The sequence below is a fragment of the Loxodonta africana genome, chromosome X (genome assembly GCF_030014295.1).
Source record: "Loxodonta africana isolate mLoxAfr1 chromosome X, mLoxAfr1.hap2, whole genome shotgun sequence".
NCBI classification, from domain to species: Eukaryota; Metazoa; Chordata; class Mammalia; order Proboscidea; family Elephantidae; genus Loxodonta; species Loxodonta africana.
Window position 1 is genome coordinate 116675458 of NC_087369.1, and position 22632 is coordinate 116698089.

General features: G+C 38.4%; 1 protein-coding gene across 10 annotated transcripts in view; it reads left to right on the top strand.

Annotated features, from left to right (window-relative positions):
* The window catches only part of DIAPH2 (diaphanous related formin 2), a 940735-nt gene that overhangs the window by 713072 nt on the left and 205031 nt on the right, over positions 1-22632 (top strand). For all 10 annotated transcript variants that reach the window (XM_064277942.1, XM_064277941.1, XM_064277943.1 and 7 more), the window contains one exon: positions 8361-8496. In XM_064277942.1, the coding sequence (XP_064134012.1) occupies positions 8361-8496 (136 nt within the window). The remainder of the gene's footprint in view (positions 1-8360; positions 8497-22632) is intronic.

Consider the following 22632-nt stretch of genomic DNA (forward strand, 5'->3'; position numbering starts at 1 on the left):
CCCAAGGGGATAAAGCAGGATAGTTGATAGAGGAGCTAGGATATAAACCAGATCTCTTAGCCCCTAAAGGCTATCCTCAGTTTATTAGGGTATGTTGTTCTACTTCCAAACTTTGGATTATAGGTCCTGGCTTCAAATGAACAAAATAAGCAAGCCTCTTTCCCATTATTTTTACTCTGGGCATAAAATTACAGATCAGAAAATTTTTTTAAATCTTATCTAGAAGATGCATTAAAAAGAAAAAAAAAACAATCTTAGAATCATTATATTTCTCTGTGAAAGTAGAACTCGACAGTATCCAGGTCAGGGGTTCTTTAATTTAAATGTTCAGTGTTGTATGTTATTTAAAAAGAGGTTATTAAAAGAAACAATTTTAAATGCTGATGTGGCTAGCATAAAATATAAAAAAGTTAAAAAAAAAAAAACCACACAACTCTAAAAGCAATTTGAATTAAAGTTGAGAGAGAATCAGGTGCTTAGAGAGTTCCAGAAAAAAAATGTGAAGAAAATTTCACCTGTTTCACTGAGTTTGTATTAAAAACCCTATCCTGGTGACTGATGTTTAGTGTATAGAAAGATTTTCAGTAGAATACACACCAAGTTCCTTTATATTGTTGCCAAATCATGTGACTCAGTGTCACTTATGAATCCTTCTAACATCCCTGATGAATACGCAGCAGCGTGATCACAGTACGCCTCTGGCATCAGTTACCAATTTATTCACCAGGACATTTCCAACTTACATTATTTTAAGGTTATGTGACTCTACTATCATAGAGCTTCCAATACTGTAATGAACTGAAAGTTTTCCCGAAAATATTCACTCGGGTAAATAGAATGATCCAAAACCCAAGACAGAAACCACATAGATTTCTAGGGTTGGTTGGTTGGTTGGTTGGTTTTCATGAATGTCGAGAGATAACGATATATATATATATATATAGACTGTTAAAATCATCGTACAGTTAAAAATCATGTTCCATAGGCTTATGAGGATAGATGCTACATTTCTAATCATAGACCATGTCCTTGTGAATTGGAAAAGAAAAAATGTGGGGGTGGGGGGAGCAGGCAAAATAAACCATTGAAAACAAATGTGGTCATTTGTGCCTTAATGACCAAATTCTTACTGACCAAAATTTCAGGCATTTCTGTTAGACGTAATAATTACAGCTACCAGGTACTGAGCATTTATTCTGTACCAGGCATTGTCCTAAGTGGCTTATATAAGCATTATTTCGTTCAATTTCTTTAACAACTCTGTGATTTAAAGTAGTAATATCTCCGATCTGCAGATGTGGAAACTAAAGCCTGAAGAGATGAAGTAACTAATTTGTTCAGGGTCACACAGTTTTTAGTGTTAGTGATGGAACTTGGATTTGAAAACAAGTTTGTCTGATTCTAAGATCCAGACTCCTACTTGCTCCACTGCTCTGTCCCTCAAATAACACCTTCAGCTTGCAGTGAGGTCAATCAGTGCTTACAAAATGTTTCTGTAGTCAGCAGTGGCATAGGAAGCCATTGAAGGCAATGGAAGTTAGGGATGTTTTGTTATTGTTGTTGTGTTGGTGGTTGTTTGTTTTCAAATAACACAAGGTGAGAAGGTGCTTGCTTGATGTAGGCCTGACATAAATGAAGCTGGCATCTGAGCCCCTTGAAATTTTCTGAGCCAGTTTCATCCATTTCTTAAAGCTTAATTGGAATAAATGACAGGTCTTCACATTTACATGAACTTTTTTTCCTTTGCATGTGACATTTTTAGTCCGTAGGTCTCATTTGTTAATTATTCACAGCAAGGGAAATAAGATTTTTATTGTATTTATGTTTTTCAGCAAGGCAAGAGAGATTTCAAATGAGGTTGGTGAATATATTTGCAGTAAATCCTGGAGACATTTTCTTTTGTAGCTTGCTTCTTTTGTACTTTTTACTGACTCTTGAAAAATAGATATGCCAGTGAAACTGAATTTTTTTTCCTGTAAACATATTTCTTGTCTTGTATGAGGTTACTATCAAAACACTTTCCCGATTAGCATCCTTTAACAGAACACAGTCCTGGGCAATGACAAAATTTAGACAATTGGCATTCCCAACTCTAAGAAATTAATGATTGATGCTTACTTTCAAATGAGTTAGTGTTTTAAAATGTTTAGTGAGGCTTGACAAGTATAGAGTGTTGTTAATCACAATCAATTGTTTAAGAGTTTTTCTGTTTTGTTTTCACTGACCTTAAATGTGCTCTCGTTGCTTATATTATTTTCAATATTTGGGTGTGTTTTATATGAATTAGAAAAAGAAAACAGGCCATCCCTCAAAAGAGTTCTCGCCGCATCAGCTTTGACACTTTCAGCAGAGTTAAACAAAATCTTGAAATTTCTTATCTTTCTCTCTAGTAAAACTGAAGACTGTTAATATGAAACCATAGTTAAGGTTTTCCATTCTTCTTTTTTCCCCCCAAGGCAAGAGAATAAAATAGGCATGTGTTTCTCATCCTTAATTTCCTAAAGCCAGAGACTATTAGTACAATCACCTAGAGGGCTATTGTCTTCTTTTCAACATGAAACCTTTTCATGAAGACAGACCTAGTGATGTCAGGACCAGAATCTTACTCCACAGTGTGTGTTGCTTCACAAATTTATGCCTTTGTAGATGCTTTCATTAATGCCAAACCACAGAAATTATTTTCCCCTTTTGTTTTGGTCTCTTTAGGATTACACATATCATTTCAAATTGTGTGATTGTAGTTAAATCTATTTCTGAAACATTTCATATATAAACTGATGAGCCGATTACTTGGTCTGATTCATTCTTTACTAGACCTATGTTCATGCTGTGTGTATAGTGTAAGTTGCAAGCCTCCCTCTCATACGTACTGTACATACGTACCCGTTGCGGTCAAGTAGTTTCCGACTCATAGCGACCCTGCAGAATAGAGTAGAACTGCCCCATAGAGTTTTCAAGGGGTGCCTGGTGGATTCGAACTGCCGATCTTTTCTTAGCAGCCATAGCACTTAACCACTATGCCACCAGGGTTTCCATATAGAAATTTAATCTATTCAAATATACTAAATTTGTCCGTTAGTGGTCCTTTGATATTAACCATTGCCTTATTTTCTTCTACCCCAAATTATATCAGTTTAAGTTTTCTTTATAAAACATATTTTTTTTACTATATTCTGAAGAGATAATAAAGAAAGAAATATGCGAAGAATTCCACAGACATAGCCACATAATACCCATCAGTTATCCATATCAACATTTCTGCTTCCAAATATGGTTTAGATTTGGATTTTTTAAAAAATCATTTCTGCTATTTTCATTAGGTGATCTTAGTCTTTCAACGGTTCTTATAAAATGTCAACACAGCCTTGGGAATAAGGTTGCCAGATTTATCAAATAAAAATACAAAATGCCTAGTTAAATTTGAATTTCAAATATTCAATGAATGATTTTTTAGTATAAATATGTCTCAAATATTACATTTGTTTAGTATGCATGTGTCCCAAATGTTGTATTGGGAAACACGTATCCTAAAAAGTGTTCATTTCTCACCCGTATTTTACCTGTCATCCCTACTTGGGAAGCATCATAGTAGTGTAAATGAACATAGGTATGGATGCCAAACAGCCGTAGGTCATTCTGGTACAGGCAGTCCCCGGTTATGAGCAAGATCGTTCCTAAGTGTGTTTTTAAGTCGAATTTGTAGGCAAGTCGGAACAGGTGCATATGGTTCGTATTTAACCTTACTTTATTTATTTATTTATTTTTTTAGTGCAGGAAGAAACCCTGGTGGTGTAGTGGTTAAGTGCTACGGCTGCTAACCAAAGGGTCGGCAGTTCGAATCCACCAGGCACTCCTTGAAAGCTCTATGGGGCAGTTCTACTCTGTCCTATAGGGTCCCTATAGGGTCGCTATGGGTCGGAATCGACTCGACGGCAACGGGTTTGGTTTTTGGATTTTAGTGCAAGAGAAGGCTCCAAGCCTTTTTCATTGATTAAAAAGCTGCAGGTGCAGCAAGTGAAGGTGATTGTGATGAAGAATTTGTTGCGAGTAGGGGTTGGTTCAGTCCTTTCAAAGTGAGGGCAAATTTCCATCACATTAAAGGGCAAGTACCAGTTGTTCATAAGTTGGACACTGCTAACCTGGGGACTTACTGTATTTAAGTAGCTCTGTCTCCTTGGGCTTGTCACTTAACCTACCTGAACTTCAGTTTCATTGTCTGTAAAGTGAGGGCAAATAATACTTAGTTCGTAGGTTTTTTATGAGGGTTTAAAACACCTAGCATATAATGGATTTCCGATAAAGAGTAGCTGTTAGGCTAAAGCATTAGATTCAAAATAGAAGAGTACAGCCAGATATTGGTGACAGTTTACCAGATCGTAGGGTTGACCAGTAATAAAATATATACAAGCATTAACCTCCTTTTCTACTCTGCTGCTTGCTTCCTCTCTCATGTTACTTTACAAAGAGCACGCAGCTTGTTTTTTAGTGTCAGGGCCTGGATGCATGTTGCTTTTCCACATTGCCTTTTTTTCTTTTCTAAATTGCCATTTTATTTCAGTTCTGCCTTCCTCAATTTTTTAAGTTATTATTTTTTAGCGTTTTAAAATATATATAACATTTGTCAGTTCACCTTATTTCAGATGTACAGTTTACTGATCTCAGTGACATTAATCATGTTGTTCAATCATCACTCTTAATTGTTGCCAAATTTCCTATTTCAATAAGGAAAATCTCACTGTTCCCTAAACAAAAGTTCCCCCTTTTTCCCTTCCTCCCACCCCTGGTAACCACTTATAAACTTTTTTATATGGAAACCCTAATGGCCTAGTATTTAAGAGCTCAGCTGCTAACCAAAAGACTGGCATTTCAAATCCACCAGGCACTCGTTGGAAACCCTATGAGGCAGTTCTATTCTGTCCTATAGGGTCGCTATGAGTCAGCATCGACTCAGTGGCAACGGGTTTTGAGTTTGGTTTTATTATTTCATGTAAGTGATATCATACAATATTTGTCCTTTTTTGATTGACCTATTTCACTCAGCATAATGTTTTCAACTTTCATTCATGTTGTGGCATGTTATTAGGATTTTATTTCTCTTTGTGGTTGAGTAATATTCCATTGTATATATATACCACATTTTGTTTATCCACTTTTCCACCGATGGTCATTTAGGCTGTTTCCACCTTTTGACTAACGTGAATAGTGCCACAGTAAACATTGGTGTATATGTTGTATTTTTACGCAAAGAACACACACTTTCTACATTTCTTTGCCAACCTGTGAGATATTTTCACAAGCACTACTGCACCAGGTTTTTTTTTGACGTGTTGCTGTAAAAAAATTAGCGCAGCCAGTTTTTTGACGTGTTGCTGTAAAAAAATTAGCACAGCACGCTTAGGAAAATACCTCAAAGGAGGAGGGCGCGACTAGCAAACAAATGTAGAAGGCATATGTTATTCGCATAAAAATACTATATGTTGGTCTGCGTTCCTGCTTTCTCTTGGGTATATATGCCTCAGAGTGGAATTGCTGGGTCATGTGGTAGTTCTGTTTAACTTTTTGAGGAACCTAAAATTATTATTTTGTTGTGATATAATTTATATACCATAAAATTTTCCATCTTAAAGTGTAAAAACTTGGTGGTTTATAGTATATTCACAAGATTGTGCAACCATCACCACTAATTCTAGAACATTTTCATCAGCCCAGAAAGAAACCCCATACCCATTATCAGTATCTTCCTATTCTCGCCTCCCCCATCCCGTAGCAACCGCTAAACTGTTTTTTGTCTATGTAGATTTGCCTATTCTAGACATTTCATATAATTGGAATCATACAATATGTGACCCTTTGTATCTGGCTTATTTCACTTAGCATAATGTTCTCAAGGTTCATCCAGGGTGTAGCCTGTATCAGCTCTTCATACTTTTTATTACTGAATAGTATTCCATTGTACATATATACCACATTTTGTTTATTCATCAGTTGATGGCTAGTTGGTTTATTTCCACATGTTGGCTATTGTAAATAATGGTGGTGTGAACATTTGTATTCAAGTTATTATGTGGACATATATTTGAAATTATCTTGGCTATATACTTAGAAGTAGAAATGTTATGTCATATTGTAACTGCATGTTTAACACCTGGAAAACTGTTAAGCTATTATTCACAGTGGCTGTACCATTTTACATTCCCGCTAGCAATGTTTGAGTGTTCCAGTTTTTCCACATTCTTGTCAACCCTTGTTATTATCTTTTTGGTTATAGTTATCTTAAATGGTATCTCAATGTGGATTAGATTTGCATTTACTAATGCAAAAATTTCTTTATAATTTTCAATGAATAGATTATCTGTATAAAATACTCTAGGTTGTCAGCTTAGAGGTGATTTTGTCCCCCAGGTGACATTTGGTAATCTCTGGAGACATTTTTCATTGTTTCAACTGGAGAAGGGTGTTACTGGCATCTAGTGGATAGGGGCCAGGGATACTACTAAACATCCTACATTCTATAGGACAGTGACCACGACTAAGAATTATTCAGCCCCAAATGGCAATAGTGCCAATGTTGAGAAGCCCTGCTCTAAAATTATGATTCTATTATTGCAGTTCATTTAAAGTGACAGTTTTCGAGTTTGCCTGCAGGAGCCAGGTCATTTTGTAGTCTTAGCCTAATGCTAGAGGCATTAGCCTAACAAAGGCAATAAAACAGGAAGGTACCAGTACCAGTAAAGGTAGAGACATTTGGATTTTGTAGAATGGAATCAGTTCTTGCAAGTAAGAAGATTTTCAGAAGTGTTTTCAGGGCTATTTTAAACTACTGTATCTTTTAACATGAGGAAAAAATATATTTACAGATAGACTCTTCTAGCAAAACCTTATATATATATTCTCGTTACTGAGTCCTTCAGAGTTTCGGGGACAAAATAGTTTTTTATGAAACAGTTTGTGTATGCTCTGAAGTATATCTGATCAATCATAGTGGGTAGAAAAAAAAAGAGCAACCTGATGGAAGGAACTTGCATACGATATGTCTCTATATTAGTAACTCGCCCGAACTCAGAGGAAGTTAATATTGTTATTCTAGCTAATCACTTTACATCAGATTTCTCCCGAAGCATCTGTTAGAATGTACTAATTCGCTTGAGTTCCACAAATAATCTATCCAAAATAAAACAGACAATAGCTTAAAATATGTTTCAGGACTTACAAAGTTTCTGGCATGTAAAAAGCTATTAAACTTGTAGGTGTTTCTTCTCTGTGATAACGCTGCCCATGTTTCGTGCCCCGAATCATTTAGATGTAATCATTACCACAACCACCAACATCATCATAAACTATAGCTAAAATTTCTTAACCGTAAAACCTCAGGCTGTGTCCTAAATACTTCATGTGTGTATCTCAGTGTTATGGATTGAATTGTATCCCCCCTCCCAAATACGTGTCAGCTTGGCTAGACTATGATTCCCAGTATTGTGTGATTGTCTGCCATTTTGTCATCTGATGTGATTTTCCTATGTGTTATAAATCCTATCTCTTATGATGTTAATGAGGTGGTATTGGTGGCAGTTGTGTTAATGAGACAGGACTCAATCTACGAGAGTAGGTTCTGTATTAAGTCAATCTCTTTTGAGATATAAAAGAGAACAGGAAGCAGAGAGACATGAGAACTTCATACCACCAAGAAAACAGTGCTGGTAGCAGAGCACATCCTTTGGACTCAAGGTTCCTGAGCTGAGAAGCTCCTAGACCAGGGGAAGATTGATGACAAGGACCTTCCTCCAGAGCTGACACAGAGAGAAAGTCTTCCCTTGGAGCTGGCGCCCTGAATTCAGACTTCTAGCCTACTAGACTGTGGGAGAATAAATTTCTGTTTGTTAAAGCCATCCACTTGTAGTATTTCTGTTATAGCAGCACTAGATAACTAAGACACTCATTTTTCCTCATGACGATCCTATGAGATGTTTTTTTAAGCCCCATTTTACAGATGAGGGGAAAATGTACAACAAAGTGGTAAAATACCTGATGAGTCGTATGTCCATATTAAACCTTTTCTCATGTACCAAAACTATTTAATATTTCAACAATAGATGAAGTATGTTTATGTTAAATCTGTAACATCGATGTCTAATTTTCTGGGAAGCCAGGTAATGACAATTGAATCCTAAGTCATTTCTAGTTTTTGTTTTACATGAAGAAATGTTTTTAGATTATTTATTTCTCTCAAAATTATATGTGTACACTTTGAGACTGCTATAACACCTTACCATCTCTCTGCATTTATATAATTTTTCAATTGTGCAACTCCTCAATTTTTAAGTAATGAAAAGAGTTTTGTTTAATTTTGTTTATATGTACAGGAAGCAGTGAAAGAAAACAGTAAGAGAAAGGAAATGGAAGAGAAGACTAGGAGGGCCAAGCTCGCCAAAGAGAAGGCTGAGCAAGAAAAGTTGGAACGCCAGAAGAAAAAGAAACAACTCATTGATATAAACAAAGGTATGAAACGATTTCCAATTTTGTACAATATGTATAAAGTGCAAAATAACTATATTTAATATTGAAGTGGTTATAAAGTGAATAAGTGCCATGTTCCTGGTAGTAAATCTACAACATAATTAGTTTTTTGTATCACATTTTTTTTCATAATACTATCTTTTTTTTATTGTACTTTCGATGAAGGTTTACAGAGCAAATTATACAATTAATACACATATTGTTTTGTGACATTGGTTGCCAACCCCATGACATGTCAACACTCTCCTCTTCTCAACCTTGGGTCCCCATTATCAGCTTTCCTATTCCCTCCTTCCTTCTCATCCTTGCCCCTGGGCTGGTATGCCCATTTTGTCCCATTTTGCTTTATGGGCCTGTCTAATCTTTGGCGGAAGGGTGAACCTCAGGCATAACTTAGTACTGAGCTATCTGTATTTCTTATCACCTGATACTGAGCACTCAGGATTTTTGATAACCAATGCCAGGTAGTATATTGTTGAAGTAGTCTTTCCTCTTCTTTATTTTATCAAATTATATTATGGAGTGCTGAGGGTAGAAGAGGGTGAGATGAGAAGGGAAAAAGTCTTATGGGGAGACGAGTTTTGTGGCTTTTAATTTCATTTTGTTGACACATGTCTGTTAAGGGTGCAGTAACAGTTACTAAATAGTTTTTGGGAGGTTGAAAATTTCAAGGCATCGTGGATATTGACAGCACTATTACAGGTTGAGACAAATAGAGAGGAGCATCTTGTTCAGTTGTGAGCCTGCAAAATGCTGGTATGTCCTCATAGTACAAAGTAAGTTGTTCCCTTCGTTAGCCAGAATGACTGTATATTAACGGTGGGGTTTGTTTGTCTGTTTGTTTGTTTTTTAAAGAGAAGGGGAAAAGAAGAAACCTTTTGGCACTGAGTATCTGTGCTCTTATAATTTATGAGTCGAAATTAACTTGACAGCACCTAACAACAACAATAACAGTATCAATATTTGAATCCAAGTAGTCTGGCTGTAGAATCTTTGCACATATCCATGCCTCTGTCAAGTGACGATGAGAATGATGATGATGATGATAACAAGAATAAGAAAAACTAACAATTACATTGTACTTACTATGTGCCAGGAACTATTCTAGGAGCTTTACGTATTTGAACCCATTTAATCTTCACAACAACAACCACCCTATTAACCAAAAAAAAAAAAAAAAAAACTCATTGCCACCAAGGCAATTTGAGTAATAGCGACCCTATAGCACTTTCCTAATAGGATTGTTTCCTTATGCATCAAACAACCCTGTATGGAAAGTGTTATTATTTCGTTTTAAGATGACGAAACTGAAGCTCAGAGAAGCTAAGTAACTCGCCCAAGGTCACTGTCTTAGTCATCTAGTGGTGCTATAACAGAAATACCACAAGTGGATGGCTTTAACAAAGAGAAATTTATTTTTAGACTAGAAGTCCAAATTCAGGGCATCAGCTGCAGGGAAAGGCTTTCTCTGTCGGCCCTGGGTAAAGGTCCTTGTCATCAGTCTTCCCCTGGACTAGGGGTTTCTCTGTGCAAGAACTCCAGGTCCAAAGGATGTGCTCTGCTCGCTGCACTGCTTTCTTGGTGGTATAAGGTCCCTAGTCTCTGCTTGCTTCCCTTTCCTTTTATCTCTTGTAAGATAAAATGTGGTGCAGGCCACACCCCAGGGAAACTCCTTTTACATTGGATCAGGGATGTGAACTGAGCAAGGGTGTTATAATTCGATCTGTGACATTCCACCTTTTGGCCCCCAAAAATTCATGTCCTTGCCACATGTAAAACACATTTGCGCCATCATATCATAGCAAAAATCTTAAATCAACTCCAAGTCCAAAATCCAAAAATTCCTCTCCATCTGTGAAATCTAGAATACAAGTTATCTGTTTCCAAAGTATGATGGCAGAACAGGCACAAGCTAGACATTTCCATTACAAATAGGAGAAACTGGAGGGAAAGAAGACAACATGCGCCCAGCAAGTAAGCAGAAAACATTACATTAGCCCTCAAGGCTTTGAAAATAATCTTCTATTTTCTGGAACCATTTACACAATACCCTGCCCTCCAGATTCTATGTATTGGCCACATTCTCTGGATTCTGAGTGGAGTCCCTGGGCCCTGGGCTTCAGCTCCACCTTCTAGGCCTGCTGGGTCAGCAGCTATGCACCCTTGGCTTTAGATGCACCATTCTCGTTGTCCATCTTAGTGGTGACTCCACCCTTAGAAATACCAGAGGCTGTGGCTCCACCGTTTGAAACCTCAGAGGCCGTGGCCATACCTTTTGAGACCGAGGCAGCTCTGCTTCCTATGTTCTTTGGCCTCTCGGCCCTTTGGCCTCATACCCACATCTGCCCTGCTGGAGCAAGTTTTTCAAAGTTCAGTAGCTCCACTGATACATGTCCGGATGTACCCCACTCTGCCAGGAAGCCTCCTGCACACAGGCACTCAGCTTACTCACTCTGTGGGTTTGCTCCAGCACTGTGTGGCACTGGTCTCCTGGTTCTGCTGCTTCCGGTCCTCTGCTGCTGTTTCCCACCATCTGCACCTTCTCAGGTGTCAACAGTTACTCCTCATTTCCATCTGAGTTCTTCTATCCATTCACAGTTTCAAAACCATTTCCACATTTTAGGTATCAGAGCAGCACCCCACTCTCTGGGTACCAAATTCTGTCTTAGTAGTCTAGTGCCGTTATAACAGAAATACCACAAGTGGATGGATGTAGCAAACAGAATTTTATTTTCTCACAGTCTAGTAGGCTAGAAGTCCAAATTCAGGGTGTCAGGTCCAGGGGAAGGCTTTCTCTCTCTGTTGGCTCTGGAGGAAGGTCCTTCTTGTCAATCTTCCCCTGAACTAGGAGCTTCTCCACGCAGGCACCCTTGGTCAGAGGATGTGCTCTGCTCCCATACTTCTTTCTTGGTGGTATGAAGTCACCTGACTCTCTGCTTGATTCCCTTTCCTTTTACCTCTTGGGAGATAAAAGGAAGTGCAGGCCATACCCCAAGGAAACTGCCTTTACATTGGTTCAGGGATGTCATCTGAGCAAGGGTGTTACATCCCACTCTAATCTTCTTTTAACCGCAGGCAGAGATTATGATTTATAACATATAGGAAAATCACAAAATGGAGGACAACCACACAATACTGGAAATCATGGCCTAACCAAGTTGACATATATTTTGGGGGGGCACAATTCAATTCATGACAGTCATAAAGACAGTAAGAGGTAGGACCAAGATTTAATACCAAGCAGTCCATGACCATAGTTAATGATGCCCTGGTGGCAAAGCAGTTAAGCGTTCGGCTGCTAATCAAAAGGTCAGCGGTTTGAATCCGCCAGCTGTTCCTTGGAAACCCTACGGGGCAGTTCTCTGTCTTATAGGGTCACTATGAGTCAGAACTGACTCGACGACAACAGGTTTCAGTTTGTTATTATGCATTTTAATTATAATAATTAATTTTAATTATTAATCATTATTAACTGTTCTGCAGTGGTGCCTACTTAATAGCTCATCTGAATTGATATCTATGCCATTACATTTATTCTTCATATCTTTAAAATATGTAAAACATTTCAGGAATTGACTATAGCTTATCTTTTCTACCCAGTCAAGTATAATTTTAAAGGAAAGAAAAGAAGTAACATATAGATAGCCAAGGTAAAATATAGCACCAACATAATTTAGCAAACAGATCTCACAAAATTAGGGTCAAGAGAACTGGTCCTGACTAAAGGTCACTCAGTTAGGAGGTAGACACTAGAGCGCAGCCTGGCAATGTATGTTGGTAGGCAGTTAGCACTTAAAAGGTGATGGAGTCAATAGAAAAGTGCTGAGAGGTAGCTCCCTTGTGTACATTTAGGAGTGCTGGGAGAAGAGGCTGGAGAGATAGGAGGGGTCGGATTGTAAGCATTCCTTTGTGTTTGCTCAGGGCCTACCCTGAAAGCTATGGGAAGCCTGTAAATGTTTATAAACTGAAAAGTGATGTGCTCAGATAGGATTCTTTGGAAAATCATTTTGACAGATGCATAGAGAATGGATTGGAAAGGGAAAGGCCCGCAACAACAGACATTATGAGGATTTTTTCCTAATTCTGAGAGGAGATGATGGTGGCCTGCATGCCCTAATATTGTAGTGGTCAGATGAGGGGTGTTAAAAAGATGGCACTGAGAAACTCTGATGGCTGATTAGATGTGAAAATTGAGGAAAGGAGGCATTGAGAAGGTGGTACCCTTCACAGACAAAGAAAATTCAGGAATAGAACAGAATTGGTGGGGAAGGTTATAATAATTAGTGTCATTTTGAACATGTTTAGTTTTCAGTTGCTTTGTAAAGACTGGAAATGTCTAAGAAGCCATTGTTTAAGCAGGTACGAAAATCAGGAAAGAGATCTGTACTAGGCACACGAACTTGAAAATCACTGGTTTTTATTTAATGTTTAAAGCTATGGGTTTGGATGAGGTAGCCAGGATAAAGTATAAAGCTATTTGATCTCAGGAACTATTTACACTCTTAAAAATTATTGAGAACCATAAAGATCTTTTATTTATGTGGATTATATCTGTTGACATTTACTATATTAGAAATTAAAACAGAGTTTTAAATTATTTGTTAATTCAATCGAAAATAGCAATAATAAACCTATTACATGTTAGCATGAGTAAGTTTTTTAATGAAAAGTAACTACTTTAAAAAAGTAGTGAGAAGAGAAAAAATTCGTGTTGTAAATCTCTTCAAAGCCTGGCTTAGTAAAAGAGCTCGATTCTCATACCTGCCTCTGCATTCAGCCTAAAGCAGTATTACTCATCATGCAGACTCTGTCTGATGAGTGATACTGTAACTCCACTACACAGTCATGAAAAAATGAGAGAGAAAAAGACAAAAAGGTGTCAGTATTTTTATGAAAATAGTTTTGACTTTACATACAGATCCTCTGAAAGGGGCTCGGGGACACGCAGGAGTACTTAAGACCACGTTTTCAGTATCTCTGGGGTTAACGGTGAAAAGAGCAAGCAGTCAAAACAAGGTCTATCCAGTTTTTTGCCAAGAACATAATATCTCTCCCACACCACAGTCCACGCTGCACCCCCGAAATATTTATCAGCCTTTCATTATTTCCCTAAAAATATATTTTTAACTAAAAATAAATTATATAGTCTATATGTTATCTATTATATATTTTTTTTTATTATAGTCTGTAGCTTCATTTGCCAAGATTCGGTTAATTTCCTTTTGAAATATGTTGAAGCCATAGGATAAGCTTTTGTGTTAATGCTCAGCTGAGTGATCTGAACACGAAAGACACATTTTTAAATAGCATTTACGTCTTGTGTGTTTTTACCTTATCTCCATTAGTAGATCAAATAGTAAGCTGCACCATTTGATTCTTGATTTGTGGCCCATGCATTGTAAAATTATTTATTGTAGCATTATTTTACACTTGGAGTGTATGTATATTAGTACTTATAAATATTTCAAAGAGAGGTCCTTCCTTTGGAAACTTGCACTCTTAATTAAGAAAATGAAATGATGCAAAAAAGAAAGAATATGAACAGAGTTGAGTGTCAAGAAAGAGTTCAGTGTCAGTGAGTTTTTCAAACAGTACCTTATAAAAGGTGCTGTTGTTAATTAGGTGGAAGACAATTGCAAACACCCTGAGAGCAGGAAAGGAAGCGTGGTCAAGCCATATAAATGTGAATTCATGAGTTGTGAAAGCCTATAGAAGACATGAGAATGAGCTGTAGTCAGAAAGTGATTTAAAGACATTTGAATATGTCCAATTAGACTGTTGTAATCACCCTTTCCATTGAAAGACAGATGATATAAAACATTTGATTGCCATTATGAGATACATATTATATAAAGAACGTAGATATATTTCATGCACAGATGACTGGCGATACATACCATTAGAACTGGGAATCTTGTCTGTAACAAAAGTATTAAAGAGTCCCTAGAGTAAAGAAAGTCACTTTGAAAATTATGAACAACTTTAAAAGCACATGTACTCTTTCAGGAAAGTTTCTATTTCATATCAATTTAACAAAATTGCATACTCCTTTAAAAAAAAAAGTGCCCAATTGGCATAACAAAGTTTATTAAAAGAAAATGTTCTGCATCCCATTTTCATGAGTGGCATCTGGGGTCTTAAAAGCTACCAAGTGGCCATCTAAGATGTATCAATTGGTCCCTACCCACCTGGAGCAAAGGACAATGAAGAACACCAAGGACACAAGGAAAATATTAGCACAAGAGACAGAAAGGGCCACATAAAGCAGAGACTCCTGCAGCCTGAGACCAGAAGAACTAGATGGTGCCCGGCTACCACCAAAGACCGCCCTAACAGAGAACACAGCATGAAGTCCCTGACGGAGGCAGAGGAAAGTGGGGTGTAGAGCTCCAATTCTAGAAAAAGACTAGACTTAATGGTCTGACTGAGATGGGAGCGATCCTGGAAGACGTGGCCCCCAGACTCTGTTAACCCAGAACTGAAACCATTCCCGAAGCCAACTCTTCAGACAAAGACTAGATTGGACTATAAGACATAAAATGATATTTGTGAAGAGAGTGCTTCTTAGCTCAAGAAGGTATATGAAACTAAATGGACAGCTCCTGTTCGGAGGCGAGACGAGAAGGCAAAAAGGGACAGGAGCTGGTTGAATGGGTTCAGGATTCCTGGGGTAAAAAGGAGGAGTGTACTATTACATTATAGGGAGGGCAACTAGGGTCACATAACAATCTGTGTATGAATTCTCGTTTGAGAAACTAACTTGAACTGTAAACTTTCACTTAATGCACAATTTTTTTTAAGTGCCCAATAAGTAACAACAAAACCCAAAAGACCAAATCCATTGTCGCCGTGTCGATTCTGACTCATAACGACCCTATAAGACAGAGTAAGCTGCCCCATAGGGTTTCCAAGGAGTGACTGGTGGATTTGAACTGCCAACCTTTTGGTTAGCAGCTGAGCTCTTAACCACTGTGTCACCAGGGCTCCAGTAACAACAGTAAGATATTTTTATCTAGCATGCAAAATTATATACATTCACCAAGGAGAAACATTTCAGAATGTAATTATTCAGAGGAATAATAGGATAAAGCGAACACAAAATATTATTTCTGTAATCTAGATGTCATCAGTTGAGCTCAGAATTAAGTAAAGATATCATGAAAACCAAGCAGCCAGAGAATTATATCTTTAAAGTTAAATCCATAAAAATACCGTGTTCTGAGGCTCCATTCTGAGAGAATTGGAGATCGGAAAGCAAAGGCTATGATAAGAAATAGTGTTTTCTTAATTGTAAAGGAGGAAGGAGACATGATTATATGTTAACGAGACAGTCATTTTGTAAACTTTAAGTGCCATGACTAAAAAGTTATTATAGCCTGTACTTTAAGAAGTGGAGATCAGTCATAGCTCTGTCACTTACTAGCTTTACGACCTTATCCTTTTCCTTTATTTCATTATGCCTCAGTTAGCTCATCTGTAATATAGGATAATGACATTTACATCCTACAGTTTAGTGAAGATTAAATGAGACAATTAAGTACAGTACATAACATGGGACCTAGAATATATTTGCCACTGCTGCTGATGAAAGAGTTGTTTTGTGCTCACTGAAGAATCTAGAAAAAGTTCAAAGCATAGTCCCCACTCTTAAGGGACTTACAGTTTTGCCAGAGAGATGAAACAAAGTCGAACTAGCCAACAGTAAAGTGTGTAATCAAGTCCTGATACATAATAGAGATTACTTGTTCTGTAGAACTATCTAGAAGGGGAGATCAATAAGGTCTGGTGAAATGAGGTAAAGCACCATGGAGAAGGCTCTGGACATATCAGTCAAGCTAGACTGTAAAAGATGGTAATATTTGGATGAGCAAAGGAGAAACTATTTAAGTCAAAAGGAATAACATTAGCAGTAGTGCATATTAGCGCGTACGGCAGCAGAAATTACGTAGGATATACTTCATGGCCTACAGGAAAATATATCAAAATGACTAAGAGCATGGGTCCTAAATTCAAGTCCTAGCTCAACAAATTTTTTTACTGTTAGCTGCCGTAGAGTCAGCCCCTGATTCATGGAGACCCCCATGCACAATGGAACTAAAAGCTGCCCAGTCCTGCACCTCCCCATGATTGGTTGTGGATTAGGCCATTGTGATCCAGAGTTTTTGTTGGCTGATTTTTCAGCAGCAGATCTCCAGGTCTTTCTTCCTAGTCTGGGAGTTCTGCTGAAACCTGTTCAGCATCATAGCAACACTCAAGATTCCTCTGATATACTGGTGGTGACTGGGTATGAGATGCACTGGCCAGAATCAAACCCAGGTCTCTCTCATGGAAGGCAAAAATTCTACCACTGAACGACAAGTGCCTCACTGCTTCACAACTTACTAGCCATATAGCCTTGGACAAAATATTTCATCTCTCTGTACCTCAATTTTCTCATCTATAAAATGGGATAATATTAATACCTGCCTCATGTTATTGTGAGGGCTAAATTGAGGTAATTCATGTAAAACACCGGAGACGGGTGTTATTTATGGTCTAGTCTGTTTACCAACCATATATTAATGTTTTGGGTGCCTATTACCAGTCTCTGTTAGTTAAATGTTCAATAAATATTTTCTGTTGTTGTCATTGTTAGAGGAAAGTTTGAACTGGAAAACTATTGGAAAGGTGTGATAGAGCCAGACTGTGAAGAGCCTTCAAAGTCAGATAAGGGAGTGTGATGAGGTAGGAGAGCTAAGGCTATTATGGGAATTTGTTCGGGGATTACCAAGGTAGTGAGCCAGAAGCACAAGAAAGGAGAAGTGAATACATGGTAGATACAGCTGGAAAAGAACAGTGAAGGGTGAAGAAAAAGGAGTTAGGTCCTACCCGATTCTCTCTTCAAAGAAGGAATTTAAACCCATGGCAGTTTAAGAAGGTGGTAACAGGAAGGAAGACTTTCATAAAAGAGGTGAAAAAAAGGTAGTAGGAGTTGCAAGCAACAGAATCACTGATGGGCAATAGAATTCTTTTTTAAGAAAAGCACGTCTTACCAATAGTTAATTATATATTTATGTCTTTTGGCATATTTGGCTATTTCATTCATCCAGTCCACATTTATTGCACCATTTCCCAAATAGTTATAATTAGAGCATGCACAGTAATATACCATTTATTTAAACGTACAATTAAGAAAACGAATTTGAATGCTAAGGAACCCTAGTGGTATAGTGGTTGAAGTGCTTGATTGTTAACTGAAAGTTCGGCTCCTTGGGAGAAGGATGTGGCAGTCTGCTTCTGTAAAGACTAGCAGTCATGGAAACCCCTGGGGTCACTATGAATCAGAATCAACTCAATAGCAATGGGTGGGTAATATAAATTCAGCAAAAACATTCACTAAATCAGTAAATATACTCTAGAATGTTTGCAGTACTATATAAACTATGCAAAGTACTCGATATAATCTTTGTTCTCCAACCTTTGGTTATATTGGTATACATAATAATTAGCTTAAAACCCACTGCCTTTGAGTTGAATTCCAACTCATACCAACCCTACAGGACGGCATAGAAGAGTAGAGTTGCCCCATAGGGTTTCAAAAGCTATAATCTTTTTTTTAAATTGCATTTTAGATGAAGGTTTACAAAACAAACTTGTTTCTCGTTAAACAATTGGTACACATATTGTTTGTGACATTTGTTACCAACCCCATGACGTGTCAACACTCTGCCCTTCTTAAACCTTGGGTTCCCTATTACCAGCTTTTCTGTCCCCTCCTGCCTTCTTGTCCTTGCCCCTTGGATGATGAGCCCATTTAGTCTAGTTTTGTTTTATGGGCCTGTCTAATCTTTGGCTGGAGGGTGAACCTCAGGAGTGACTTCAGTACTGAGCTGAAAGAGTGTTTGGGGGCCATACTCTTGGGGTTCTCCAGTCGCTTTCAGACCAGTAAGTCTGGTCTTTTTTGTGTGAGTTAGAATTTCGTTCTACATTTTTCTCCAGCTCTGTCCGGGACCCTCTATTGGGATATCCCTGTCAGAGCAGTCACTGGTGGTAGCCGGCCACCATCTGGTTGTGTTGGCTCAGTCTGGTGGAGGCTGTGGTAGTTGTAGTCCATTAATGCCTTGGACTAATCTTTCCCTTCTGTCTTTGTTTTTCTTCATTCTCTTTTGCTTCCAGGGGGGGTGAGACCAATGAGGTGTCTTAGATGTCTGCTCACAAGCTTTTAAGACCCCAGATGCTACTCACCATAGTAGAATTTAGAACATTTTCTTCATACACTGTTATGCCGATTGAGCTAGATGCTCCCCAAGACCATGGCCCCCACAGCCCTCAGCCCAGTAATTCAGTCCCTCAGGAAGTTGGATGTGTCTGTGGAGATTCCATGACCTTGCCTTGGACAAGTTGTGTTGGCATCCCCAGTATTGTATACTGTCGTACCCTTCACCAAAGTTACCACTTACCTCTTGTCTATTTAGTGTTTTTCCATCCCCAGCCCTCCCCTCCCTCATAACCATCAAAGATAGTTTCTTTTTGTGTGTAAACCTTTTCATGAGTTTTTATAGTAGTGTTCTCATACAATATTTGTCCTTTTGTGATTGACTTATTTCACTTAGCATAATGCCCTCCACATTCATCCATGTTGTGAGATGCTTCGCAGATTCATCATTGTTCTTTATCTTTGCGTAGTATTCCATTGTATGTACCATATTTGTTTATCCATTTATTTGTTGGTGGACATCAAAGCTGTTTCCATCTTTTTGCTATTGTGAACAATGCTGCAATGAACATGGGTGTGCATATGTCTATTTGTGTGACAACTCTTATTTCTCTAGGATATATTCCTAGGAGTGGGATTGCTGAATCATATGGTATTTCTATTTCTAGCTTTTTAAGGAAGCACCATATCTTTTTCTAAAATGGTTGTACCATTTTGCATTCCCACCAGCAGTACATAAGAGTTCCATTGTTCCTGCAGCCTCTCCAACATTTATTATTTTCTGTTTTTTTTTTTTTCTCCTTGTCAAGGCCCTAATCTTTATGAAGGTAAACGCCACATCTTCCCCCTGTGGAGCAGCTGATGGGTTCAAACCGGTGACCTTTCGGGTAGCACCTGAGCATTTAAGCACTGCACCACTAAGGCTCCTAAAATTAACTTAGAGACCACTAAGAAAAAATAATAATTCTGTAAGTAGAAAGAAACAAACAAAAAATATTTGCAATATTTGCAAATAAATCTTTCATGTTTATGGAAGTTAACAAATTAACTGCAAGGACTTGAGGGAAGTAATACAAAAGAAATACATTTTTTAAAAACTGGTGTTTTAAAATTAGAAACTACAGGTATGAGGCTTATGCAAATGTTGTTTAATAAGGAACAGTTTTACTTCTCCCTATATATGACTATATGGAAATTAGAATTGCCTATTTGCTTCCAGTATGGTGATAAAGAATGAGATCCCTTAGTCAGATTTAATGATAAATCAGTCTTCTGAGAGAGATTTAGCAAATTTTACCAATAAACCTAACCTTTTAAATTCTGTTGGTAACAGTTGATAGCAATTTTCTTTTTCTCAGTTTTTCAAGGTTTAAAATAATTAAATCTTATAAGTGAACAATGCATTTCACATTACATTGTTTTGATCTGAACATGTCAAAAACTATTTTGTTTCCTAGTATCATACCCCAGATATTAAGTTATGGTAACCAGAATTACAGATTAGAAATAGAATTGTCCCAATTAGTATTAAAACAATAAGCCATGGTGTACAATGGTCAAGCACTTGGCTACTAACCAGAAGGTTGGCGGTTTGAAACCACCCAATGGGTCTGTAGGAGAAAGACCTGGTATTCTGTTTCCCTAAAGATTACAGCCAAGAAAACCCTATGGTGCAGTTCTGCTTTGTCACATGGAGTTGCTATGAGTCAGAATAAACTTGACAGCACTCAGCAACAACAGTATTAAAATGCCCTACATGAATATAAATTGCTTTGATAATATAGATGGCATCGTGTGTGTGTGTGTGTGTGTGTGTGTGTGTGTGTGTGTGTGTAGAAAGAGAAATTCAAGGAAATGGCTTATGCAGTTGTAGAGGCTGGGAAGTCCCAAATCCATGGATCAGGTATCAGGCTGGAGGCTTCTCCTGACTCACATGTTGTAGGGGCTGACAAACCCAAAATTGGCAGGTCAGACTACAGGCTGCTTGTGCATGGAGCTGCAGGAGCTGGCAAATTCCAAAATCTGCAAGTCACATGGCAGACTGCTGGCTCATGTCCCAAGAACCAGAGGCCAGAAGATACCAAATCAGATGCAGAAATCAGAAAGGGCAAGCTTTGCCAGAACATCTATATATATTAGGTACAGGCCACACCCCCAAGGAAATTCCCCTTTTAATAGATTGTCTGCTCAGATCAGTTCAGAAAATGGAGGATGATTATATAATATATGCCAAACCACTTAGAACCGTGGCCTAGCCAAGTTGGAACATAACGTTAACCATCATAGTCCACCCCTTGTCAACTTGGCACCTGTACACATCTCCTTAAACCATACATAATCTCTACGTAAAGACAATTATAAAGCCATACTTGCACCTAGCATGATGCAGCTAACGTGTGCAAACGAAAATGCACTAGCACTGTTTACATTTAATATTTTATAATAAGTAATAGGTTAAGGGAGGGGAGAAAACAAAGATATTTGCACTATAGATAATGCACCCATACATGTATGACAAAACAAGGAAGAAATACTAAAAACAATTACAGTCCTCATTCTGTAACTGGTCACATGGTTGTAGCTGGTATTTAGAACTACCTTCTTGCACCACCCATTCCATAATCCCTTTGCCCTCAGCAAGCACCTCAGCTGGTCTTGGCTCTTTGCCTGGTGGGGTGACCCAAACCTTCATTCCTGAAGGCTCTTGGTCATTAGTAGTCGTGTCGGAATGGGGTTGCTGTAGTTTTCCATTGACTTTAATCTCAGGGCATGGTAGTACTAAGAATTGCCCTAAGGAATCTCCTGCATTCCAGGCATACTCTTCTTTACTCCCATTCTGTAATATTAATCTGATTTCCTCTTGGCAATCAGGATCAGTCACACCAGCCAGTGTAGTAACTCCCTTCTTTGCCTGTTGATCCAGAGGCATGAGAAGCCCAAAGTGGCCAGATGGCATTCTTAACATCCAATTCAATGGTATCAGTGTTGTGTCTCCTTGTGGAAGCATTCCTCACTTTGGAATAAGACCTCTAGACCCACAGAGCATAGGGTTGCGGGGACAGGAAGCAAAAAGTTTGCGAATGGCTCACTAGAGGTAATAGTGGCACCACTTGCATTTCTACCCCTTTATTCCTGGATCCTTGAATCCTGCTACGGGAGAAATGCAACACCGTGTATTGGATGCTGGTTTAGAGCATATACAGCCTCCTAGAGAACATTTCCCCAACTCTGCAAGATATTGCCTCCTAGCTGGTGCCATAATTGTGTCTTTAGAAGGCCATTCTATGGTTCTTTCAAGCCAGCTGCTTCAGGGTAATGGGGAATGTGGTAAGATGAGTGAATTACATGAGCATAGGCCCGTTGCCGGACGTCGTTTGCTGTGAAGTGAGTTTCTTGATACTAAGGTAATGCTGTCTGTGATACCATGACAGTGTATAAGATATTCTGTAAATCCACAGATGGTAGTGTTGGCAGAAGCATTGCATGCAGGGAAGGCAAATCCATATCCAGAGGAAGTGTCTATCCCAGTAAGAACAAAAGTTGCCCTTTCCATGATGGAAGTGGTCCAATGTAATCAACTTGCCAGCAGATGCTGGCTGATCAGCCCTAGGAATAGTGCCGTATTAGGACTTAGTGTTCACCTCTGCCGCTGACAAATTGGGTGGGTACTTACCAGTGGCTATAGCCAAGGTGGACTTCGTGAGTGAAAGTCCGTGTTGCTGAGTCCATACATAGTGTCCATCCCTGCCACCATGGGTGACTTTGTTCATGACCCCATTGGGCAATGCCAGGAATGGCTAAGGAAAGAGGCTGACTGGTTTCCACAGAATGCATCATCTTACCCACTTGATAAAATCCTCCTCTGCCAGTTTTATGCTTCGGTGAGTATCCACATGAGATACAAATATCTTCACTTCTTTGGC